The 26248-nt window shown below is 35.0% G+C and overlaps 3 protein-coding genes and 1 pseudogene across 3 annotated transcripts; all 4 read left to right on the forward strand.

Annotated features, from left to right (window-relative positions):
* The first annotated feature begins 1445 nt into the window (after window positions 1-1445).
* On the forward strand, window positions 1446-5882 carry LOC115707635 (G-type lectin S-receptor-like serine/threonine-protein kinase At1g61480). The gene is made up of 7 exons (XM_061114960.1): window positions 1446-3716; window positions 3811-3921; window positions 4020-4225; window positions 4340-4550; window positions 4799-5036; window positions 5154-5304; window positions 5411-5882. The coding sequence occupies exons 1-7, from the start codon at window positions 2426-2428 to the stop codon at window positions 5696-5698; spliced, it is 2496 nt and encodes an 831-aa protein (XP_060970943.1). The 5' UTR covers window positions 1446-2425; the 3' UTR covers window positions 5699-5882.
* Window positions 5883-7365: 1483 nt separating this feature from the next.
* Window positions 7366-11030, forward strand: LOC133037495 (G-type lectin S-receptor-like serine/threonine-protein kinase At1g61370; annotated as a pseudogene).
* Window positions 11031-16959: 5929 nt separating this feature from the next.
* On the forward strand, window positions 16960-20574 carry LOC115704601 (G-type lectin S-receptor-like serine/threonine-protein kinase At1g61480). Its single transcript, XM_061114944.1, has 7 exons — window positions 16960-18480; window positions 18577-18687; window positions 18843-19030; window positions 19117-19327; window positions 19611-19848; window positions 19943-20093; window positions 20188-20574. Exons 1-7 carry the CDS (start codon window positions 17145-17147, stop codon window positions 20476-20478), a joined length of 2526 nt encoding a protein of 841 aa, XP_060970927.1. The 5' UTR covers window positions 16960-17144; the 3' UTR covers window positions 20479-20574.
* A 2894-nt stretch (window positions 20575-23468) lies between these two features.
* Window positions 23469-25605, forward strand: LOC115704599 (G-type lectin S-receptor-like serine/threonine-protein kinase At1g61430). Its single transcript, XM_061109687.1, has 5 exons — window positions 23469-23858; window positions 24134-24344; window positions 24522-24759; window positions 24845-24995; window positions 25089-25605. The coding sequence occupies exons 1-5, from the start codon at window positions 23469-23471 to the stop codon at window positions 25380-25382; spliced, it is 1284 nt and encodes a 427-aa protein (XP_060965670.1). The 3' UTR covers window positions 25383-25605.
* Window positions 25606-26248: the final 643 nt, after the last annotated feature.

The raw sequence follows: 26248 nt of genomic DNA on the forward strand, positions 1-26248 counted from the left end.
AAATACGAAATTTATAGTTTTTTTCAATATTTTTTTTTTTATATAGGTTTGAACTTTTTTATTTTATTTTTTACAAAATATGAATGGTTGCTTACGTTATGTTCACAATTATAATATTACGTTATTTGAACTTTTTGTAAATTAAATTAAAATTAACACTTGTTTATTTGAAAATTTGAGCTAATCATGGACATCACTTTTGACATGCGGTAAGAAGAAAAATAACTTTGGGCTTACCTCCCAAGATTAGGGCGGTCAACTTGGGAAGTTGATATTAGGGGGCGTCCAGTTAGGTGCCAAGATCCAGCGAAGTTGTTTCTGGGTGCTATCCTTCGACAAGTTGAACCAAATAGGTCGCAATGATCCTAAAACGATGAATCATGAGGTTGAGGATGTCTTGTGGACATCCTAATCCTAAGACTCAACTTGGGTCCAGTAGTACGGGGCGCCTAGGTTGACGTCTTGTGTGTCGTCTTGCATTAGTTTCGGTTCACAACAACTTTCTATGTGCAATCTGCTTAGTCATTGCACTAGGATAATGAGAGACATGCCGTAGCCATGTTTCAGACTTAAGAGAATAGAGATGAGTCTAGAAGAAATTACACCTGAACCCTCAAGAACCTTAATGGGCGCCCAAGTGGACATATATTCGACCTAGGGGACATAGAGGCTAGCATTTAAACAATATATAAAAGGGTAAATATTATTTTGGACCCTGTATTTTGTTAAAGTTACCAATTAGACCCTCTGTTTTGTTAAATGACAAAATAGACCCTGTATTTTCCAAAATGGTACAAATAGGACTTTGAACTGATTTTTTTTTTTTTCAAAATAAAATTTAATAATAATCTAATCTAAATGTGTTATGACAAAATTGTTTACCTTTTTCTCTCTCTAGTTTTCTTTCTCTTCTTTCCCTCTCTTTTTCTTTCTCTCTTGGCTGCTGATTTCACACGACACCACCATTAGCTTTATTTCTCATTATTCTTTCTTTTTGATTCCTTTTATTTGTAAATGGGCTTTTAGCCCTTATTAGTCCAAGCCCAACAAATTAAGGAGCGTACCCAATACTACTGAGTTCTAGAAACATAACTTAAGTATTATTACCATTAAAAGTTAAACTTAGGTATTTATTTACAAAACCGAGAGTAAACTTAAGTATTTATAACACAAATTCCTCAAAGCTTAAATTATTTAATTCTGTCAAGTTTTAAAAATTATTAAGAAAATTAGTATACATTGAGGCCTCTAAGAAAAATACGAAAATATTGCGAACATAAAATAGCGTTGCCCTAGCACTAGCTAAGTCTGTTACTAGTCCTTTAGGGGTTCATTTGTGGATAGATACTTGTCCTAAATTTATTGATCCTCTTGTAACAGCTGATTTGCTTTGATTTAATAACATACTTTCTTTCAAAAAAAAATAAATAAATAATAAATAAAATAGCTTTGCCCTTCTAGCGATTATGATTGAACATTTACATTAAGCGTTATTTCTTTTTCCAAACGTACGGGAAAATGGCTCGAGGAAAACACCAAAAATACCAGGTTGACTGAAGCTTCCCTCGTATTCACGAAATTTTGATACCTATGGTACTGATAGTAGACTTGAAGTTGAATCACAAGAAGTGACAACGTAGTCCAAGTTGTAACAAGCAATGCTTTAAATTGTATATAATGTGAGCAAATATTTGTTTGAATTTGTATTTTGCTTTGTAAATTTAATATTCATGGAGATGCTTAAGAGATAAGAAAAATATGATAATTTGTGATTCAATAAACTTATATTATTTCATTTTTCATTAGTTAATTATGCCTGAATTCCTCCTATTTAATTTATTGCCGTTTTTCTTTTCTCGCAGCAAAATGTAGTATATATAAATTATAATGATATAATATATATATATATTTACATACAAAATTTACACAAATATACTAAGTACATCTAAATTTTTTCCGTAGGCTGAATGTTGAATTTTGGTGAAGAAAGAAAAAAGTAAGAAAAATGTAAAAAAAATAAAAAGTTATAAATTCTCTTATTTATTTATTTATTTTTTTTGTTCTCCACACTTTCTTTCTCCAACAAAATCCAACTTCCGAACCTAGGCTAAATATTCTATCATATTAAAAAGATTCCAAAAAGTTAAGAATACGCATATATGGAATTGTGATTTACACCGAACTATCATTGTCCATGGACCATGCTAAGAAATGGTGGCCTCGTTTACCTTAGTGACTTGTTCTTGTTGCTTGGTTTGTGTTAGCTGTATGCTTTCGCTTATGCATTTTATCAAATAAATAAATAATAATTGAACCAGTCATTATATATTCTTATCCACGTGAAGAGATCCATATAAGGTTAGAATATGCAAATGCATTTCAATTTTGATTAAAATAATACATTGGTGAGAGACTGTATTGCAGCATGCTGATGTTGAATATATTTCTGTTATCCTTATTCTTGTTTCATTTCCAATATTGCTATGCAATTTATAACATATCTTCATCCCAACCATTATCTCAAACACAAACTCTAGTCTCCTCTAACCAAATTTTTGAGTTGGGCTTTTTCAATCCAAATAATTCTGCAAATCAGTATGTGGGCATGTGGTACAAGGGAATTTCTCCCCTTACTGTGTTATGGGTGGCTAACAGAGAGAAACCGCTAAAAATGGCAGACTCTGCATTGGCAAGTCTAGTGATTGGAAGTAATGGAAATCTGGAGCTTTTGAGTGGTGACAAGTCTGTTATCTGGTCAACTAGTATTCATGTCGGATCAAATACTTCAGTAGCAACTCTTTCAGACGACGGTAACTTGGTTCTCAATGATGGAATATCAAGAGAAACCTTATGGCAAAGCTTTCAACATTCAGGAGACACGTACATGCCTGGAGCATTCTTAGGTTATAATGTCAAAACTGGAGAGAATTATGTGTTGACATCTTGGAAGAGTGACAACGATACATCACCTGGTAATTTCACTTCTGGAATCTCGAAACAGTCACCGCCACAATCTTTCGTATGGATCAATGAAACAACGCCTCACTGGAGAAGTGGACCATGGGATAAAACCAAGTTCATTGGAATACCTGAGATGGACAATTCATATACTAGTTCACTCTATCTCCAACAAGACATAGAGAAGGGAACAAATTATGTCTATTTCAATAAGTTTGACAAATCTATTCTCATAAAAGTGTATGTTTCATCACAAGGTCTTCTAAGATATATCATCAAATACAATGGTAGTGCCTCTTGGTATAGTGCCTGGGAGGTACCAAAAACTCAATGCGACGTATATGGAACTTGTGGAGCTTTTGGGGTATGCAAAACATCTGAATCTCCAATTTGCAAGTGTTTAAAAGGGTTTGTACCAAAATCAGACCAAGACTGGAGGAATGGAATTTGGAGCGGAGGGTGCGTAAGAAGGACTGACTTACTTTGTGAGAAAAATAATAGTAGCAATTCATCAAATGGAGAAAAAACAGATGGATTTCACAAGATGAGTACGCTAAAACTTCCAGACCTGTATACGTATGTAGACATAAAAATCGACAATGATTGCTACAAATGGTGCCTGAATAATTGTTCTTGCGTAGCTTATGCTTATGTAAATGGAATAGGGTGTTTGGTTTGGTCAGAAGATCTTATTGACATTGAGAGCTTTTCCTATGGCGGCGCAGATCTTTTTATTCGCCTTGCACAAGCTGAACTTGGTGAGGATTGTGTTGATTTTAATGAATTTAATTAAGTACCATCTTTTTCTTCTTTATTCCAACACGTATGATCCATATACATTTTGTTATGCAGCCAAAGGAGAGAAAACCAGGAAGGTTGTCATCATCCTCACAGTTATTTTTGTTGGTGCCCTTCTTCTTGCTGCTGTTTTCATATTTCATAGATGGAGAACTAGCCCCAGAAGTAGTAAAATGATAAATCTTCAGTGTAAATTTCAATTTAGTTTCTTGTAGTTCTGTCAAAATTTATTTGATCTCTTAATATAACTCCAAATTTTAAAGCTGAAATGGCATGGCCCATCAAGGAGATCCTAAAGAAACTTGGTTTGGCTGATATAATTGAGTCTCCAACACACAATCTTCAAGGTGCCAAACAACAAGATCCATCCGAGTTGTGTATTTTTGAATTGGATAGCGTCTTAGTTGCTACAAACCATTTCAACATCAGAAACAAACTCGGACAAGGAGGGTTTGGTTCTGTGTACAAGGTGATTACTTTACGTTTTTAACATATGATGAAGTTAGTGCACTTTGTTTTAAAACAAATTAACTAATTAAGTCTGAATACCAAGTAAAAGAAAGTGAGGTTGATCAATTTGCAGGGAAGATTGCAAGATGGAAGGGACATAGCAGTCAAAAGACTGTCTAGTAGCTCGGGACAAGGCATAGAAGAGCTTAAAAATGAGATGATTTTGATCTCTAAACTTCAACACAGAAATCTTGTAAAGCTCCTAGGTTGCTGCATTGAAGAAGAAGAGAAGTTACTAGTTTATGAGTTTATGCCTAACAGAAGCTTGGATACCTTCATCTTCGGTTGGTTTCCCTTTGTCTATCTATCACATGTGGCGATACTAACCTCCTCTGCTTCCCCTGTTCTCTTAATTTGTTCCCTATCCAAATTGTGTTACACATATTCACTATCAAGCAATATACTCAAATTTATGAGCAGCCCTCAATCTATATTTTGTTTCATTCATTTAATTAGTTTGAAAGGAAATTAGATTATTCATCCTCCTCAATTAAAGATACATGATCAATTATTTGCGGTTTGTATTATGCAGATCCAAGTAGAAGCGCACAATTATATTGGGCTACACGCTTTAACATTATCCATGGTGTTGCCAGAGGTCTTGTATATCTTCATCGCGATTCATGTTTAAGGGTGATACATCGAGATTTGAAAGTTAGTAATATTCTTTTAGACGAAAAGATGAACCCAAAAATATCAGATTTTGGATTGGCACGAATTTTTCAAGGGACAATGGATTTAGTAAACACTCACAGGGTTGTCGGAACATTGTAAGTAAGAAACGTTTATAAATATTAGAATCATTTCAGTGTTAGTTGTTTACTAAAAATATGAATTCTCAAGCACTTAGTTATGATACGTTTGCTTGATTCAATTATTTAATGCAGAGGCTACATGTCTCCAGAATATGCTATGGGTGGAATATTTTCTGAAAAGTCTGATGTATTTAGCTTTGGTGTCATGCTATTAGAGATAATCAGTGGAAAGAAGAATTCCAACTTCCACTATTATGAGAAAGAGCAAAGCCTGATTGCTTATGTGAGTTCATACTTGTCTTGCCTAATTTGGTATTTGATTAGTATATATTTTTAAATGAACGGTCTTCTTGATTGGTTCGAAATGTCTGTTATACTTTGTTTGATAGGCATGGCAACTGTGGAATGAAAGCAGAGAATTAGACTTGGTTGATGATGCATTGGCCGAGTCATACTCTGCAGAAGAAGCAATAAGGTGCATACATATTGGTCTTTTATGTGTGCAAGATCATGCAAGTGATAGGCCAACCATGGTTGATGTGGTTTCCATGTTGATCAAAGAGACACATCGTCCTCAACCTAAACAACCCTTCTTTACTTGCCAAACTCAATCACACACTGCAACAAGCTCTGTCTCTGTGAATGAAGCTACCGTATCAGTATTTGAAGGCCGCTAAGTCACTCAGCTTTTCAAATTCGTGCTTTTATCCTCTTAATCCATTCAACCTATAACTACACATTTATGAAATGTTGTACTATTTAAGCTGGGACCTTCTTGAAAATTCAATCTTAATTGATTAAATGTAGAATCTGCTAATGTATTCCATCTCATTGGTTAAATGTTAACTACTATAACTAACTCTGACAGTTGAAAGCAGAGTTGCTCAGTGCCTAAAAGCTTATAATCTAAATATATAGGTGTTGAATATTTATACTAATATTTAACAAGCAATGCGAAAAGACAAGGGAAGGCGATATTCTTTTGACTTTATTATTTTATCCTCCCAAAAGTCTAACTTATGTGCTCATTAATCATTATATCTATACAAAAATATGTACGTAATACACCAATAAGTTTTTTGTCATACAAAATTTATTAACACGGAATATTTTTTGTTTTTACAATTTAAATTTTTTTAGTTACAAGTATACATTTTTTAATAAAAATAATAAAGTGTTCAATATTTTTTTAATTGTTTTATGGTTAATTTATAGTTGTAATGAGATTGATTTTCTTATTATTTTATAATTTATTTATATTTGATTTATAAGTTGATTTCTTATTGTTTTTGAATTTGATTTCTAATATTTTTAATTTTTGCTAAAAAATACATTTTTGTATTTTTGTAATTTTAAAATTTTAAAATTGTATTTTTTAAAAAATTAAATGTAAATAAAAACATATATATAATAAAAAAGTATTTATGAAAAAACCTTAAAGTAAAATTATAACAAGTGGGACAGCTATTAAGATAATTGATATGGAGTGAGATGAGAGGAAGAGTTTGTGGATGATGCATGGGATGGCTCGTATGGTGCATCAGAAGCAATAAGATGCGTAGATGTTGACCTGTTATTCGTACAAGATCATACCAATGATAGATTAAGCATGTCATGATGTAGTTTTCATGTTCAGTAATGAAACAAATCGTCTTCAACCCATTCAACCTATATTTAATTCAAAGCTCTCCGAGATCACGTCAAAGGGCCACTACATGCTCTGTTACTGCTAGTGTCTCAATGATTGAAGGGCAGTGAAAAAAAGTGTTTTGAATTTACTTTCTCTGGTCAGCTTAACCGAAAGTAATTATGAAGCTTTGTTACTGTGGCAGCAATGAGTAAGGGGAATGATTCTCATTCTCATTCTGTTAGTCTTGTCATTGATTAATGATGTAACATCTGCTTCATTACTAGTTTTCTCAAGTGCTAGTATCAAACACATAATGAATCATCATAATATTTATCTTGTATGTCTTATTGCTTGTTATCTACTTTCTGGTCTCGGTAGAGAATTACAGTGCTACTCCACAATACTAAATTTCTCCAAAACTATTATTACCATTTTGTAGACAAATACCACCAAGCCAATAAATTGAGCGGCAAGGGTGCCTCTGTGAACACAAAAAATGAAGTAATGAAATAAAAAAAAAATGGCCAATGAGAAGTTGACTTAGACTGAGTCCTATGTCTGGACATTATTATTATAATATTATACACAATTAATACGCTAAGGGAAGGCGATAGTTTTTTATTTATTTTCCCGCCTATGTCTAACTTCTGTGCTTTATTATATTGTAATATTTAGTTTTATAAGTGAGACACCTATATTGTGATATGGAGAGAATTAAAAAGAAATTGCCAACAACAGAGAGAGAAGAAAGGAATCTTATATTGTTTAGTACAGGGATTAACTAACATAACTTTTACTTTTCTAATAAACTTGTTGATCTTCGGATTATTTTTCCATCTTTCTCTTTTACTTATATCCATCCACAGGTTCTTCCAAATGAATTCAAATGAAAGAGATTTTAAAGCTTTATTCTTTCGAATTATACTGCTCTGCAGTTTCTCATTTAAATGCTTCTCAGCCATTAATAACATAACATCATCCCAAGCTTTATCTCAGGGCCAAACTCTGGTCTCCTCCAACCAAGTTTTCGAGTTAGGCTTCTTTAGTCCCAATAATTCTGCAAATAAGTACGTGGGAATCTGGTATAAGCAAATCTCACCCATTAAAGCTGTGTGGGTGGCAAACAGAGACAACCCTGTTTCAGTTGCAGACTCTCCATCAACTCTAACTATTGGCAGCAACGGAAATCTTGAGCTCTTGGATAGAAACCGAAACTCTGTTTGGTCAACCAATATCAATATCCAATCTAATAATACCACGGTGGCAATTCTTTCAGATTATGGAAACTTAATTCTGAAAGATGGTACACAGAACTTATGGGAGAGCTTTAAGCATCCTGGGGACACATTCTTACCAGGAGCAGAGTTGGGTTTTAATGTCAAAACTGGGGAGAATTTTGCCTTGACTTCATGGAAAAGCAATAGTGACCCTTCAGTTGGAAAATTCACTGCAGAAATTTCAAAATTGAAACCACCACAAGCTGTCATTTGGATTAACGGATCAACGCCACACTGGAGAAGTGGACCATGGGCTAAAACTAAGTTCACGGGTATACCGGACATGGATACAGATTATGGAAGTCTTTTCAATATTGTAGAAGATGCAGAAGAAGGAACGATAAGTCTCCAATATAATTGGGATTACAACACCTCCAATATGGCAGTGGGAAATTTATTCATTTCATCTAGTGGTGTTCTAACCCTTGCGTCAAAAGAAATAGATGGAACCGGTTACTGGGATACGGACTGGGAGGCACCAGCGACTCTGTGCGATGTCTATGGAGTTTGTGGACCTTTTGGAGTATGCAACGACTCCGGGTCTCCCATTTGCAAGTGTTTGAAAGGTTTTGAACCAAAATTATTTGAGGAGTGGAACGAAGGAAATTGGACTGGAGGGTGCTTGAGACGAAACCAATTACTTTGTGACAAAAATACCACTGGTTTAGCTTCACACAGAGGTAAAAAAGATGGATTTTTTAAGATAAGTAATGTGAAACTTCCCGATTTTTATGAGTATGTTGAGTATTTGGAGTTTTATAATTCTGGCAAAGAGAGCTGTCAAAAATGGTGCTTGAAAAATTGTTCTTGCATCGCATATGCATATGTACAAGGAATAGGGTGTTTAGTCTGGTCCAACGCCCTCATTGACATTAAGGGGTTTCCCTATGATGCAGAAGACCTTTTCCTTCGCCTTGCTCACGCAGATCTAGGTGAGACAGAACAAAGGTTTTTCCTTGGAAAAATTATGAAATTTGAAGTGTTTTTTTTCCTCTCTTCTCCCTAGCTAATTTCAATGTGTTGAATAATTGTTTAGTTGGAGGACATAAAGTTGAGAGGATTATCATCTGTCTTGCAACTCTTTCTACTGTTGGGATAATAGTTGTCATATTATTATATTTGAAACGACGTAGAGATAGAAGAAAAGGTAAGAAAGATGCACAAAATGCTATTTCTTTCTCTTAAGGCAAACACGTGCATACATTTGATTTGCCTCATCTTGTAGATACAAATGGCCATTGGCAAAATATTCCGAAGATGAGCAAGTCTATAGGAAATATAGAAGTTATGTTAGTTAATCCCTGTACTAACAACATAAGATTCCTTTCTTCTCTCTTTGTTGTTGGCAATTTCTCTTTAATTCTCTCCATATCACAATATAGATTCCTATTAGTAACAATAGCATTTAGTTTACTGACCCAAAAAACAATGTTTAAAACAAAATAGGAAACATTATGAAGGCCACAGAGCACATTGACTTGATGCAGTCAAGTGACAATTCAAGAGATACCCTTCAATTTTCATCACAACAAGATCCCTCCGAGCTACCTAGTTTTGATTTCGCCAGCATTTTATATGTGACAAACAACTTCAGTTCAACAAACAAACTAGGTCAAGGAGGATTTGGTTCTGTTTATAAGGTAACTACATTATTTCTTCAATATCGATTAAATGATAAAATATATATTTTTTATACAAATTTGAGCCCTATTTGCAGGGAAAATTGCCAAATGGGAGGGAAATAGCAGTTAAAAGACTCTCTAGTAGCTCAGGGCAAGGCACAGAAGAGTTCAAGAATGAATTGATATTGATCTCAAAACTCCAACACAGAAATCTTGTTAGGCTCTTGGGCTACTGCATTGATAAAGAAGAGAAATTACTAGTTTATGAGTACATGCACAATAAAAGCTTGGACAATTTCATCTTTGGTATCGAATTTACTAATTGAACAAAATCTCTTTTTTATACTTTGTTATCCTAATTTATACTTTTTTTTGTATCTAAAACTAACTTTGTCATAAAAGCAAGAAAAATGTCATCATTATGTGATGTGAAATAGGAAACAATGCATTAATTATTGACTAATCTACTTGGTGCATGTGACTTAGATCGAAAACAAAGAGAACAGCTGAATTGGGGCACTCGGGTGAACATCATACTGGGAGTTGCTAGAGGCCTTTTATATCTCCATCGAGATTCATCTTTAAGAGTGATACATAGAGATTTAAAGGCTAGCAACATTCTTTTAGATGAGAAGATGAACCCAAAAATATCAGATTTTGGATTGGCTCGCATTTTCCAAGGAACACTAGATCTTGCAAATACACAAAAAATTGTTGGAACCTTGTAAGAATGTGAATTATTAGAACTAGAACAAGCAATGGTTATGCCTAACAAGCACTAATGGTTTACTGTTTCGATTAAGTACAGAGGCTACATGTCTCCTGAATATGCCATGGGTGGTGTCTTTTCTGAAAAATCAGATGTCTTTAGCTTTGGTGTATTGATCTTGGAAATCGTCAGTGGCAAGAAGAACTCCAACTTCCATTATTACGAGCAACCCCTAAGCCTTATTTCTCATGTGAGTTCATATTATAATTTTCTCTTAAGAATTGATGTGCACTATATATATTCTAACTTCGTTATGACTGAATGAATTCAGGCATGGCAATTATGGAATGAGAGTAAAGGGCTAGACTTTGTGGATGATGCATTGGGTGGCTCATGCATTGCATCAGAAGCAATACGATGCTTACATGTTGGGTTGTTATGCGTGCAAGATCATACCACAGATAGACCAAGCATGGCAGATGTAGTTTTCATGCTCAGTAATGAAACAAATCGTCCTCAACCCTTTCAACCTATATTTACTCTTCAGAGCTCTCCGATATCACAAAAGGCTAGTACTACATGCTGTGAATGAAGCAACGGTCTCAATGATTGAAGGGAGGTGAAAAAAAAAAGTTAAGAAAATAAGAGAATTTTTTTCTTTTTCTTTTTTGAAAAGAAAGTGTTTTGAACCTACTTTCTCATGTAAAATGTTTGTTTCCGTGTAAACACAAATCATGTCAATGCAATATATAATTATGTAATGTTATAGCATTTTCGCCTACATTATTTTTGAATTAATTGTTTGACCTTATTAATGAAACAATAAATTCCCTAAGAAAATGAAACTACTACTCATAAGTACTATTTCTTATGCAGTTTAAGAAAAAAATACTATTTTTTTATGAGACTAGGCAGTCAAGTGACCATATTACATGATGATTGTGTAAAGTAAAGTGCAAACAGAGAGAAAAGAATTCTGTTCATTGAATTATTGAAAGCCAAAGCTTTAGTTTATATACACAGATCAAGCAAAGAAAACAAAGCAAGAGAAGAACCAGAAATAACAGAAAGTTGTTACACAAAGTAACAGAACACAACTGAAGTTAGTTAAAACAGCTAACTAACTTTCTTCACTTGACAGCCCCCCTCAAACGAAGTGTCTTCTGAGCAAGAAACACTTAGTTTGCTCCTTAAGATGGGAAACCTGTTGCTTGATATAGGCTTTGTAAGACAATCTGCTATTTGATGCTCGGCAGGAACATGTTGAACCTGAATTTGTTTGTTGATTACCTTGTCCCGAACAAAGTAGAGATCAATTTCAATATGTTTTGTGCGAGCATGAAGAACGGGATTGGCAGCGAGCATAACCGAACTAATATTATCACACCATATCATAGATGGAGAAGTGGCAGGCACATGAAGCTCAGAAAGTAAGGATTGCAACCAAGAAATTTCAGACACCACAGCTGCAAGGCTTCTAAATTCTGCTTCGGTGGAGGACCTTGAGATTGTTGGTTGCTTCTTGGATTGCCAAGAGATCAGATTTTCACCAAAGTAGACACAAAACCCAGTTGTTGATCTTCTATCATCAGGATCAGCAGCCCAGTCAGCATCACAATAAGCTTCAAGATGAAAATTAGAGACTCTTTGCAAATGAAGGCCATAGTCAAGAGTACCTGCCAGATACCTTAGAATTCTCTTAACAGCTACCCAATGAGACTGAAGAGGATTATGCATGAACTGACATACCTTGTTAACACTAAAGGCAATGTCAGGTCTTGTGATAGTGGCATATTGTAAGGCTCCTACTATAGAGCGGTATTGAGTGGGATCGAACACAGGATCACTACCATAGTTAGAGAGTTTCAATCCACTATTCATTGGAGTGCTATGTGTCTTGGCTCCTTGCATCTCGGCTCTGCACAAAAGGTCTTGTATGTATTTCTTTTGAGAAAGGATGAGACCAGTGTCGGTTGTCAAGGCTTTGATTCCAAGAAAGTAATTTAATACACCAAGATCCTTGAGAGCAAAGGATTGATGTAATTTGGTGATCAAGGATGAAACTAATGTGGGATTGGAACCTGTGATCAATATATCATCAACATACACTAACACATACAAGCAACAAGAAGAATCAAACTTGACAAAGAGAGAATGATCTGTTTTGGCTGAAGCAAACCCGAAAGCAATTAAAACAGAGGATAATTTTTCAAACCATGCTCTTGGTGCTTGCTTTAAGCCATAAATGGCCTTTTGAAGTTTGCACACTTTATGAGGAGCAGTAGGATCCACAAACCCAGGTGGCTGCATCATATAAATTTCTTCATGCAAGTCACCATTTAGAAAAGCATTGTTAATGTCTAGCTGCCTTATTGTCCAACCTTTTGTTAGAGCAATAGTTAACACAATTCTAATGGTGACAGGCTTGATAACAGGACTGAAAGTTTCATTGAAATCGTACCCTTCTTGTTGATGATAGCCCTTTGCCACAAGTCTTGCTTTGTATTGAACAACATTACCTTCCTCATCCTCTTTAATTCTATAAACCCACTTGCAACCTATAGGTTCTCTGCCTTCAGGAAGATTGACAAGTATCCAAGTTTTGTTTTTGATTAAAGCAACCCGTTCCACATCCATGGCTCTAAGCCATTTTTCATTTTGCATAGCTGCCTTTATTGTTTTGGGATATAAAGAGGCCATTAACACTCTCGGTTTTCGAATCCCAGACTTACTCCTAGTACACATAGGATGTTGATTTGTGATGGTAGGAGTAATGCTAGGACCGGGTACTGTTGAGTGTGTTGTATGAGGCTGAGTTGTGACTGCTGTAGCAGGTAAAGGAGGCTCGGGCTGCAATGGCACAGTGACTGCAGAGGCTACAGTAGTAGCAGGTGGTACAGGTGGGACACATGAGGGAATAGGACATGAGAGAGAGTCAATATGAGTATGGGAGGAATGGTCATTTGGAGTGGGACATAAAGGGGGAGGATTAGGCACGGTAGGTGGTCCAGGAGGAGTACTTTGGGTTAAAAGTTGTATGGCAGTAGGTAAAGTAGGTGAGTGAGTGTCATTTTTTGTGGAAAAAGCAGCATGTGAAAATGGGAAAATGTGCTCATCAAAGAGTACATCACGTGACACATAAACTCTACCCTCCTTAGACAAGCATTTGTACCCTTTATGAGATAAACTATAACCAAGGAAAACACATGGAGTAGACCTATAATTGAGTTTGACTCTATTATAAGGTCTAAGATTAGGATAGCACAAGCATCCAAAGACCTTTAACATTGTGTAATCAGGTTTAACTTGAAAAAGTGTTTCCAAAGGGGTACTAAGATGGAGTTTGGGTGTAGGCATTCTATTAATGAGAAACACAGCTGTGCGATAAGCCTCATCCCAATATTTGAGAGGTAAGGATGCTTGAGCTAACAAGGTTAAACCACTTTCCACTATGTGCCTATGTTTGCGTTCAGCAACCCCATTTTGCTCATGAGTGTGAGGACATGACAACTTATGAATAATCCCATGCTCATTTAAAAGTTTTGTGAAAGCTTGATACTCACCACCCCAATCAGATTGGAGCTTTTTGATTTTGTATCCAAGTTGTAATTCAACTTGTGCTTTGAAAGTGATAAAGGTGGGTAAAGCTTCACATTTGGTTCTCAACATATAGATCCAAGTATGTCTTGAATAAGCATCAATGAAACTGATGTAATATCTATAGCCACTAGATGAGACAATAGGGGCAGGACCCCACAGATCTGAGTGCAAAAGTTGTAAAGGTTCATTATATTCAGTAGTGGAATTAGAGAAAGGTGATTTATGGTGTTTTCCTAAACAACAAGCAGCACATAGATCTGAAAAGTTTGCATCAGTTTTATTGCTCAATGTGATATTACAAGAAGACAAAGCACTTTGTACAATTTTGGCACTAGGATGTCCTAGTCTATTGTGCCATAGAGAGAAAAGAGAATTTCTTGTGGGTATAGTAGTGCTATTACATTGATCTGTTGGACTAAGAGAAGTGTGTGGTGATGACTCGGATTGGGTATTAAGACTCCTTTTGGTGTGTGCAAGACTTTGAAGTTGGACAGAGTCAAATTTGTAGAGACCTTGATCAAGCTTCCCAACCAACAAGATCTTCTGAGTTACCTGATCTTTGACACAACAGTGAGAAGGATGAAACTCAAAATAGACTTGGTTATCCTTAGCAAATTGTGACACACTAAGGAGGTTTTTGGTTATATGAGGTACATGCAAAAGATTACTCAAGACAAGTTGTTGAGAATGGAAAGGGGAAAGAATGAAAGTCTTACCAATACTTTGAATGTTGAGTCCTGTGCCATCCCCCATATGAATTTGTTGATCTCCAATGTAATCATTTGAGTAGATCAGATTGTGAGCATTTGGTGTGAGATGGTGTGTAGCACCCGAGTCTGGGTACCAACTGTTGTCTTGAACAACTTCAGGAGAAGCATATAAGTGTGAACACTCAGCAAGATTAGCACTTCCATTGAAGCTTTGAAAGGTTTCAGGACCAGTGAATGACTTATCAAATCGGTAGAAGCATTTTTGGGCCGTGTGACCCAACTTGTGACACAATTGGCACTGAATCTTTTGTCCCCATGCAGAATACTAACCACGGCCTTGGCCACTCCCTCCTTTTTGCTGGTGCATTTGGCCACGGCCAGGAGGACCACGAGGCTGAAAATGTTGCTGATGAGATCCAAAGCCAGGGGGAGGGTAATTTGCAGCATATGAACCAGGAGAACCCCTGAACATTGAAGATTGAGATGTAGGATTAGAAGATGGATAATAGTGAGTGGAGAAAGTACCTCTGCCTCCTGTGAAAGGTTTTGTGAGATGTAGGTTTGCTTCTGGTTTGGCAATATCAAGATCCTCTGAATCCTTTTCCAATCTTACTTCTTGAGCCATAAGAAGTGCCTCAATTTCTGCCACTGTGTATGTTTCCAATCGAGTGTTAACTGAAGTAACAAAGACATTGTACTCACTCGAAAGGCCATTGAAGATTGCCTCTATGTGATCTTGAGCTGACATTGGATGTCCAATGGAGGCAAGAAGATCTACCAGAGTCTTGATTTTCAGCAAGAATTCATTGAGAGAACCTTTCATCTTTGAGTTTCGGAGTTGTGTTTTATACTTGCCAATATTAGCTCGATTTAATGCTGTGTAGTATGTACGCAGAGTATCCCAGATTTGTGCAGCCGACTCACACCCGACCATTCTTGTGAGAATGTTTTCAGACATAGAAGACAGTAACCAAGAAACTAAGATGCTGTCCTGTTGATCCCAAGATTCATATTCTGGTGAGAGGCGATTCTGCAGAAGATCTTCATTCGTGAGGAATTTGAGAGGAGTCTTGGTTGGATCGAGATGATGCTGGAGACGGCTTCCTTTGATTGCAGCAAACACCTGATGCCGCCAGGGGAGGAAGTTGTGTTCATCGAGTCTAACCGAGAGAGAATGAGAAAAGGTTACAGGAGAAGATCGAGGAAGATTAGAACCATTGTTGTGAGACGAACCTCCATTGTTGACAGCCATGAACGAAAGCTCAAGAACACAGGAAACAAACGAAGAGAAGGAGAAGAAAAAAGAAACAGCTCTGATACCATGTAAAGTAAAGTGCAAACAGAGAGAAAAGAATTCTGTTCATTGAATTATTGAAAGCCAAAGCTTTAGTTTATATACACAGATCAAGCAAAGAAAACAAAGCAAGAGAAGAACCAGAAATAACAGAAAGTTGTTACACAAAGTAACAGAACACAACTGAAGTTAGTTAAAACAGCTAACTAACTTTCTTCACTTGACAGATTGTACATTTGTACTGATTCTACTTTTTTTTAAAAAAAAAAAAATGAAAAGAAAAAAGATAACAGTGGTGGAATGCAATGCGGAAGAGGCCATAGCAGGCAACGCCCAAAGTCTTCAAGCTCAGAGAATCATCACATTCCCTACTCTCTATTCACACCACACAAGATCTTAATAGTGTTTTTTTAAGTTAACTTCAAGAAAATATACTATTAATATTTTTATTATTTTATAATATTATTATATATATATTTAAAAGTAAAAATAATAAAAATATTTTATATAAAAAAAATTAATTTTAATTTAAAATACTTAAAATATTTTATTTTCATCTCATTTATTAATTGACGAGAACACTAAATTATATATTTAATATATAAAAGTTAAATAGTATTTCATGATGAAGAACTCTTATTGTGATAGATAGGTAATATTCAAATTGTATAGTTAATTTTTTTCAAAAAAAAATTTGTATAGTTAATAATAGTACTTATATTCTTGAGTAATTAATCAATCGGTCAACTATGTTCTTGCTAATGCATTATCACTCCATTATCCACAAAATCTTTAGTAGTTTTGAGTTTTTACAAATTGGTTGACAATTCTTGTTTTCATAATTTTGTAAAATTATAACAGAAGGTGCTTCATAATTTTGTTTTGACAGTATGATTTTGTAAACTTTTGCTTTAACTTTCCCGAAGATTGAATTTGTTATCAAACTTCCTATGGGAACACATTGCACAATTGAACGGTATATTATAAAAAGTTGACTACACGAAGGTATTAAAAAACTTTCAAAGGGTGCGTTTCTACGCTGAATGATGATAACGAATTTAGATTAATGAGACTCTAATGTGAGAATTACTAGGAAACTGCAGTGTTTTCCGTGCTCAACTCAACTTCTTCATTATTATTTTATAAAAGAAAAAACATATGGAAAATTGCTGGTATTTGACTTTTTTATTTTGTTTGTTAGAAAATTGTATTTGAATTGGGTTTCCTAATCAAAACGTTAGTTTGTCATCTCTGTCTCTAAAATTCTGTGTTTGTGCCCAAATGGGTACAAAAGATAAAAAATTCATAGCTTTGTTCTTCCGGGTTATACTAATCTACATTTTTTCATCTAAATCCTGCTCCGCAGTTTATAACATAACATCATCCCAAGCTTTATCTCAGGGCCAAACTCTGGTCTCCTCCAACCAAGTTTTCGAGTTAGGCTTCTTTAGTCCCAATAATTCTGAAAATAAGTACGTGGGAATCTGGTATAAGCAAATCTCACCCATTAGAGTTGTGTGGGTGGCAAACAGAGACAACCCTATTACAGTTGCAGACTCTCCACCAACTCTAACCATTGGCAGCAAGGGAAATCTTGAGCTCTTGGACAGAAACCGAAACTCTGTTTGGTCAACCAATATCAATATCCAATCTAATAATACCACAGTGGCAATTCTTTCAGATTATGGAAACTTAATTCTTAAAGATGGTACACAGAACTTATGGGAGAGCTTTAAGCATCCTGGGGACACATTCTTACCAGGAGCAGAGTTGGGTTTTAATGTCAAAACTGGGGAGAATTTTTTCCTGACTTCATGGAATAGCAATAGTGATCCTTCAGTTGGAAAATTCACAGTTGAAATATCAAAACAGAAACCTCCAGAAGCAATCATTTGGATAAACGGATCAGAGAGAAAACCACGCTGGAGAAGTGGTCCATGGGCTAAGAGTAAGTTCTCTGGTATACCAGAGATGAATACCTTTTATCGAAGTTATTTCAATCTAGTAGAAGAGGCAGAACAAGGAACGACACGTCTTCGTTTCAATTGGGACTACAACAACTCTACAGTCCTAAATATGTTCCTCACTTCTGAAGGTGTTGTAAACATTGTAGGAAAAGAAAGCGATGAAAGTGGCTGGTGGTACAAGGACTGGGAGGCACCCGAGACTCCGTGCGATGTATATGGAGTTTGTGGTCCTTTTGGGGTATGCAAAGACTCTCAACCTCCCATTTGTGAGTGTTTGAAAGGATTTCGACCGAAATCGTTGGAAGAGTGGGGCAAAGGAAACTGGACTAGAGGCTGCGAGAGACGCAGCCCATTACTTTGTGACAAAAATACTAGTGGCTTAGCCAATTCCCAGAGAGGTAAAAAAGATGGATTTTGGAAGATAGACAATGTGAAACTACCCGATTTTTACGAATTTGTGGACCCAGTAGAGCTTGATCGTGCTGATAGGGAGAGCTGTCAAATAAGGTGTTTAAATAATTGTTCTTGCATAGCTTATGCATATGTGGATAATATAGGATGTTTGGTCTGGTCTCAAGGCCTTATTGATATCGAGTGGTTTTCAGATGGTGGTGAAGATCTTTTCTTTCGTCTTGCTCACTCAGAGCTAGGTGAGACCAAAGTTGCTACCTTCGAAAGTTATACAATTTGAACTGTTTTTTCATTTTTGTCTTTGCTAAATTCAATGTGTTTAACTAATTGTTCAGTTGGAGGAGATAAAGTTAAGAACATAATCATCAGCCTTTCAGTTATTTCTAGTGTTGGGATTATAGTTGTCATAGTGCTATGTTTGCTAAGAAGGAGAGCTAGACGACAGGGTAAGAAAAAAGTCTCAGATTGAATATAACCTTTCATGTATCTCTTTCTCGACACAATCATAATCAGATAGAATCTGATTTAGAAATTTTGTTTCAAAGTTCTGAATGCTGAAATGCTTTAGTTACTGACACAAATAATGAAATTATAAAACCAGGAAACAAAAAGGAGATCACAGAGCGCATTGATTTGATACGAAGTGACAACTTGAATAATCTTCAATTTTCAAAACAGCCTGACACCTCCGATCTTCCTACTTTTGACTTGGGGACCATTTTACATGTCACAAACAACTTCAGTCCAACAAACAAACTTGGACAAGGAGGATATGGCTCTGTTTATAAGGTTGTTGCAGTTTTTTTCTTCATGATAAACTAATTAATAATCACTATTAAAATTTCCTTTGCTTACAAATCTGAGTCTATTTGCAGGGGAAATTGCAGGATGGGAAGGAAATAGCAGTTAAAAGGCTTTCTAGTAGCTCAGGACAAGGCACAGAAGAGTTCAAGAATGAATTGATATTGATCTCAAAACTCCAACACAGAAATCTTGTTAGGCTCTTGGGTTGCTGCATTGAGAAAGAAGAGAGAATACTAGTTTATGAGTTAATGCCCAACAAAAGCTTGGACAATTACATATTTGGTATTGGTTTTATTAAGCACCATCTCTTGTACTATACTTTCTATTCTGATCTATATTTCTTGCCTAAAATTGAAAGTTTTCAAGGGAAACTTGTTTTTTGTTTTTGAAAGTTGCTAGCAAATTTGAAAAAACAAGAGGGATTAATACTAGCACAGAACAGCTAGAAAACAACCACAAACTCCTTGTTTAGTTTTTATGATAGTTCTGCTAAAAAAAATGACGTTGGATATGATACAGAAAATAATACATCACTGATTAATCTTTCACTGGTTTCATGAACTAGATCCAAGAGGAAGAGAACAGCTGAATTGGGATGCACGGATGAACATTATACTTGGAATCGCCAGAGGTCTTTTATATCTTCATCGTGACTCATCTTTAAGAGTAATACATAGAGATTTGAAGGCCAGCAACATTCTTTTGGATGAGAAGATGAATCCAAAAATATCAGATTTCGGATTGGCTCGTATTTTCCAGGAAACAGTAGATACGGCAAACACTCAAAGAGTTGTTGGAACTTTGTAAGGATCTTAATCTACTTATGCATGTGTTTACTTTGGTGTGATGAGTTATGACTAACAAGCGCTAATGGTTTAATGTTGCAATTAAGTACAGAGGCTACATGTCTCCTGAATATGCCATGAGCGGAGTCTTCTCAGAAAAATCAGATGTTTTTAGCTTTGGTGTCTTGATCATAGAGATAGTGAGCGGCAAGAAGAATTCTAACTTCCATTATTATGAGCAGAACCTCAGCCTTGTTGCTTATGTGAGTTCTCGTTGAATTAATTAACGCATATACATTTATTTCTATATAATTTATGCTTTGATTTCATTATTATGAATGATATGAATTCATTCAGGCATGGCAATTATGGAGTGAAGGCAAAGGAGTGGAGTTTGTAGATGAAGCAATGAGTGGCTCATATGTTGCATTAGAAGCAATAAGATGCATACATGTTGGGCTGTTATGCGTACAAGATCATACCACAGATAGACCAAGCATGCCAGATGTAATTTTCATGCTCAGCAATGAAACAAATCGTCCTCAACCGATTCGACCTATATTTACTTATCATAATTCTCCCAGATCGCAAAATGCTACAACAAGCTCTGTCAATGATGCCACGGTCTCAATGATAGAAGGGCGTTAAAACTAAGGGTGCATTTAGTATCAATTTTTTAATGAGAAAAGTGAAAATTTATTCTAAAAACATATTCTATACTATTTTCACTTTTTAATTTTTTAATTGAGAATCAAAATTTAAAATATATATATTTTCAAAATTTTTTTAAATAATTTTTTTTTTTAATTAATATTTTGGATTTCGATTCTAACTTAGACCTTGGGACCTAAACCCTTGGATCCAACTTAAATAAATTCAAAAAATAAAAATTATAAAACAAATTTTTGTATACTATTTTTAAAATCAAAAAACAAAAGTAGTTACAAAACATATTTTTTATTTTTTAAAAATAAAAAATTAAAAACACAAATTTTATTTTTATTTTTATGATTTAAAAAATTAAAAAAAAAAAACCAAAACTGTTACCAAATGCTCAAGTTTTAACACTTTTATTTGTCTGTGTTGGTAGAAATGACTAATGAGACTTTTGTTACCGTTTCCTTCATTATGAAATGGAAATTGTTTACAGGAAACAAAATGCAAAGTAAAAAAGAAAAATACTCTGTAAATGTAATGAATGAAAAATGATTGTTTGACCTTATCAATGTTTCTCCTAGATGATGTTACTTTTTATTTTTTCGGTAGACCTTTACCATCAATTATGTTTAAGTTAATGAACCTCATATTTATAATGCTAAGTAGGAAACACATAAGAGAGTTACATACGGTTATTAGTTAGTAGGCGTATCGAATCACAGACATTTGAATTTAATAATAATATAATTAAAAACTGCTAACTTCTCTTGACGGGCCAATCAGTGTTGGTGTGGTGTTAAGCACAGTATAATAATAATAATAATAATAATAATAATAATAATAATAATAATAACTGTTTGACCGATTGAGTTCTTATGACGAGTCAAAACTCTTCTGTTGGTCTGGTAGAGTGCTATTTGGCAAACATAAGAAACTGAGATTATTAAAATAATTCAGCCATAATAACAGTAACTGATGGCAGGGAAGTAAACCTTGTAAAATATGCCTTGGGTGCTGGGACAGGGCTTATCGGGCAGTGCATCAGGATCAATAAGATTGATTCGAAAAGCTATAACAAGAAGAATCTTCTATCCATGCATTATCTATAGTTATAACAACTAAACAATACCAAGTCAGCATTTACCACCCATATTGTTGTTTGAGTGGTTTTGTTATGCTCATTGTGTTTTGAAACTAGGAATGTCAATCTGGGCTATTTTCGCGGGCCGGGCCGGGCCCCCGGCCCGACGGGCCGACCGTGGCCCGAATTAATCGGGCTCTTATCGGGCTTCTGGCCCGGCCCGGCCCGGCCCGGTATATATTATTTCGGGTCGGGCCCGGCCCGGCCCGGTTTTAAATATTAAAAAAAAAAAAAAAAAATCCCAAATTCTAAAAAAATCCCTAAATCTCAGACTCTCAGTCTCACCTTCGACTTCTCTCTCTCCACGACATAGGGAGAGGTTATTGATTCCTAAAGAGGAGGAGAAGGAGAAGGAGTACTTCTACCACCCAAACTGCCCTGGCTGCAAGGTCCAACAATATAAAGATTTGCAGCAAGGTTTCCCTGTTCGAGACCTATTTCGCATTTGGGCTATTGTCCTCGCCAGTGGTACGTATCAATTCAATAATAATTTTATTAGTATTTTCTCTCTGTTTTTTTTTTATGATTTTACCTGGGGATTTATTCATTCTTTTCAAAAACAATCCAATCCTATACGTTTCTCAGCTTTCGATGATTGTTTTTTTTTTTTCTTTTCCAAATCTCATATGTATTAATCCTCTGTCCCAATCTTATCACCATTGCAAAATATGTTAATTATTTGAGAATTTATGATATTATTTGAACTAATAAATAAGGTGATTTGTAGGAGAAAACTTATTTGATGAGAATTTAAAATGAATATTCGGTTCATGTTGTTGATGATGATGATGAAGTTTGAGTTTACAAAAGTAACACGTCCAATTTTCCCAAATCACTCACATATGTCAGCAAGTACAAAGAAGGGGTTGAGGTTTATTGATAATTTGATATTACATGACATGACAGTAATTCAACATATCATTTCATCACACAATTATCTCAAAATAAACAGCAAATATGTATGTAGCTGTTAAACTTAAATGTAAAAGCATGGGTTCTTCATTTTATCACCTAGACTACTCTCTCAAAAAAAAAAAAAAACAATTAATACCATTAAATCCATAAAACTGCCCACTGGTTCTTATCTCCACTCAATCAAATAGATAAAAGTTCTTTCAGTGAAGTGGATTTCTCTCATAATGCTTAGACAAGCAAAAAGACCAAGAGTTGAAATTAATAGAGAGTGAACCATACTGTCAAAAAAAGTATATGACCAAGAGTTCTAGATTTACAGAAGTTATCACATTACAAAAGTTTGAGCAAGAGGTTCTATTGTAAAAGATTTCAACATGGTTAGGAATCTATATTTTCATAAGACTGTTAAGGCAGTAAATCTCTAGAGCTGACTAATAATCAAGCTTGTCACCCTTAATTATATTTTACTTTTGCAATCTGACTATATTATGTGGTCTTCAAACATCAATTATTGGCTCCATTTGATTTACTCTGTTTTATATTTTTTTATAGGTTTTGGCGTTTTGCAAGTGTTTGAAAAGAATTTGAGTCAAGTGGAACTTTCAATCTCGATTCATCGGAGGTATATATTTTTTTTTTATAATTGCTTTATTATATTACATATAATTTTATAGAAGAGTTTGAATATCTTATATATTCATCCATAGTGAAGTAGGTTCTGCGAAATTTGTGTGCTGCGGTGATATAAGGATGATAAATTGTGTGTTATCTGATTATTTATAGTTAAAATTGACAGATGGTTAGGTTAATAAAATAGGGAAAATGCTGCCCGATTTTTCGTAGATATGTTTATCATGGTTTTAAGGCAATTGCATGGATTAATTGATATATATGAGAATATGGTGTTAATGTAGGTTAAAATAGAATGTCTGGTCAAATTGATTCTAATTTTGAGGATGATGTTGATTTTGTGCCATCAACTACAAATGAAGTACAATCTGTTAGCAATACAGTAGATGAAACTCAGAATCAGAGAAAAAGAACTTCTCGTGCATGGGATCATTTCACACGGGAAAAAATTGATGGAAAAATTAAAGCAGTTTGCAAGTATTGCGAGCGTAAGCTGGTGGGAGAAACTTCTAGTGGGACTAGGCATTTAAATTCTCACGTGAAAACGTGTCCTGTAAGAAAGGCCCAACTTGCCGCCAATCCTAGTGCAACAGCAAGCCCTTCGGTTTCTTTTAATTTTGATCCTGATTTAGCAAGGACCAAATTGGCTCAAATGATCGTTAAGCACGAATATCCCTTGTCTATGGTTGAGCATAGCGGGTTTATAGAATATTCAAGCACTTTATGTCCCATGTTTCAAATGGTGTCAAGGAATACAATTAGGTCAGACATTATGAAAATGTATAAAACTGAGAAAGAAAAGTGCAGGCAAAATTTGGAAAAAAGTAGGAGGATTTGGACCTGTATACAAGGTCACTTCTTGTCTCTTAATTTTATTGTGAGAGAAACAAATGCATTTCTACAATTGATTTCAGTGAAAAACAAGATTCATAAACAGAAAAATATGTGAAAAACTTGCAGGGAAAATTACACGATGGAAGGGAAATCGCAGTAAAAAGACTCTCAAGTAGCTCAGGACAAGGGATTGAAGAGTTTAAGAACGAAACTATTTTATTTTCAAAACTCCAACACAGGAACCTTGTACGGCTCATGGGTTGCTGCATTGAGAATGAGGAGAAATTGCTAGTCTATGAGTACATGCCGAACAAGAGCTTGGATACTTTTATATTTGGTTTGTTACTTACCCAAATTACTCTCTCAATTATACTCTTTGTCATATAATGCTAAATCTAACTTAACTTTCCCGACCTATATAGCTCTAAAAGAATTTTGGATGAAATCAGGAAGATTAATAGTCAACTAAATAACTTAAACTACTCTAAAACCAATGGATTTTGATTTTCATCAGATGCAAGAAAAAAAGAACAACTGAAGTGGGGTACACGCTTTAACATCATACATTGTGTTGCTCGAGGTCTTATTTATCTTCATCGGGACTCTTTTCTAAGGATAATACACCGTGATCTGAAAGTCAGCAATATTCTGTTGGATGAGGATATGAACCCAAAAATATCAGATTTTGGACTCGCACGAATTTTTCATAAATCATTAGATCAAGCTAATACTCACAGGGTTGTGGGAACATTGTAAGTAATACAAGCAAAATTCTGAATTTAGTACAGTTTTCAATGAATCACGATTAATATATTTTTGCTCTTCAATCAAGTGCAGAGGATATATGTCTCCAGAATATGCTATGAGTGGAATATTTTCTGAGAAATCTGATGTCTTTAGCTTTGGTATCTTGATATTGGAGATAATTAGCGGTAGGAAGAACACAAGCTTCTATTATGATGAGCACCATCGAAGCCTTATCACTTATGTGAGTTCAAACATACATGCATATATATAAATATATATATGCATTAAGAAGATAAATATATAACATAATATATATGTCTATTTATATTTTTAGGCATGGCAATTATGGAGTGAATGCAGAGCAATGGAATTGGTAGATGAAGCAATATTGGGAGACTTACGTAGATCATCAGAAGTAAAGAGATGCATACATGTTGGGCTTTTGTGCGTACAGGACCATGCCGAAGATAGACCCGCCATGGCAGATGTAGTTTTAATGCTTAGTAATGAAACTCAATGTCCTCACCCTAAACAACCTGTCTTTACTGTTCAAAGCTCACCAAGAACACAAATGCCCAGTTCCTCTTCTGTGAATGAGGCCACCATCTCCGTAGTTGAAGGTCGATAAAGTCAATTATGCCACATAGATAACCTTTAATCCAAAAGATCGTCCCAAAAGTTGAGCGACCTTGACTATAAATATACATGTAAAAGTTTCATCCGCCGTTACAACTGAATTTTTTTGGGGGAAAAAATAGAATATTGCTAAGTTTAAAGTAGAATACCAATTAAGATATAGTGTTAAGTTGGGTACCAAAACTCCTCTAATTCTATAATTTTTCAATAATATTTTACTATACTATATTCAAGATTTGATTTTCTTTTTTTCACCAAATGCCACTTCCTTTTTCTTCTAAAATGTTCAATTTGTAGAAGCAAAATGATATGAAAAAAATGGAGCAAAGGAAACTGGCCTGTAAAGGATATGTGGAGTGAAGGTAGCAGAGGTTGATGGGCATGCTGATAGTGATGCCTGAATATATTTGTTCTTGCATATCTTACACATTCATGAGGATTTCTTTTGAGGGGAAGACCTTTACTTTCGTCTTGCACATGAAGAACGCAAATATGTACTAACTATTTTACATAGTTTCCTCTGGCTGTTCACACAAAAATAATTTCAAAAACAAATCACCACAGATTATATCAAAAATCTACGCTTAGTTTTGCTAATTAAATAAATATACACGTCCAAATAAATGAGTATATGAATAGTTTGATACCTCATCCAGAACCCAAGAAAACAGAGGATTCGATGTATATGATAGCAAAATTTGAGAGCCGATCGAAGAAGATCGTTGATGAAACATCTACAACAGAAATTACTATCAAAATGATTTATGTTATACGACGGGCTGAAGAGAAAAAAAAAATATAAAGAAACCTGAAAGACAGAGAAACTAGGATCGTCGGAGACGGAGAAAGTGAATGAAA

The sequence above is a fragment of the Cannabis sativa genome, chromosome 1 (assembly GCF_029168945.1).
Source record: "Cannabis sativa cultivar Pink pepper isolate KNU-18-1 chromosome 1, ASM2916894v1, whole genome shotgun sequence".
Classification (NCBI taxonomy): Eukaryota; Viridiplantae; Streptophyta; class Magnoliopsida; order Rosales; family Cannabaceae; genus Cannabis; species Cannabis sativa.

Bases quoted from the DNA above. Each gene is read 5' to 3' on its own strand.
- LOC115707635 (XM_061114960.1), top strand. From the start codon at position 2,426: ATGCTGATGTTGAATATATTTCTGTTATCCTTATTCTTGTTTCATTTC. The intron at 5,037-5,153 runs GTAAGTAAGAAA...TATTTAATGCAG, and splicing joins CACAGGGTTGTCGGAACATT to AGGCTACATGTCTCCAGAAT. The intron at 5,305-5,410 runs GTGAGTTCATAC...TTTGTTTGATAG, and splicing joins AGCAAAGCCTGATTGCTTAT to GCATGGCAACTGTGGAATGA.
- LOC115704601 (XM_061114944.1), top strand. From the start codon at position 17,145: ATGGGTACAAAAGATAAAAAATTCATAGCTTTGTTCTTCCGGGTTATA. The intron at 18,481-18,576 runs GTGAGACCAAAG...CTAATTGTTCAG, and splicing joins TCTTGCTCACTCAGAGCTAG to TTGGAGGAGATAAAGTTAAG. The intron at 18,688-18,842 runs GTAAGAAAAAAG...TTATAAAACCAG, and splicing joins AAGGAGAGCTAGACGACAGG to GAAACAAAAAGGAGATCACA.
- LOC115704599 (XM_061109687.1), top strand. From the start codon at position 23,469: ATGTCTGGTCAAATTGATTCTAATTTTGAGGATGATGTTGATTTTGTG. The intron at 23,859-24,133 runs GTTGAGCATAGC...AAAAACTTGCAG, and splicing joins ACGAATATCCCTTGTCTATG to GGAAAATTACACGATGGAAG. The intron at 24,996-25,088 runs GTGAGTTCAAAC...TTATATTTTTAG, and splicing joins ATCGAAGCCTTATCACTTAT to GCATGGCAATTATGGAGTGA.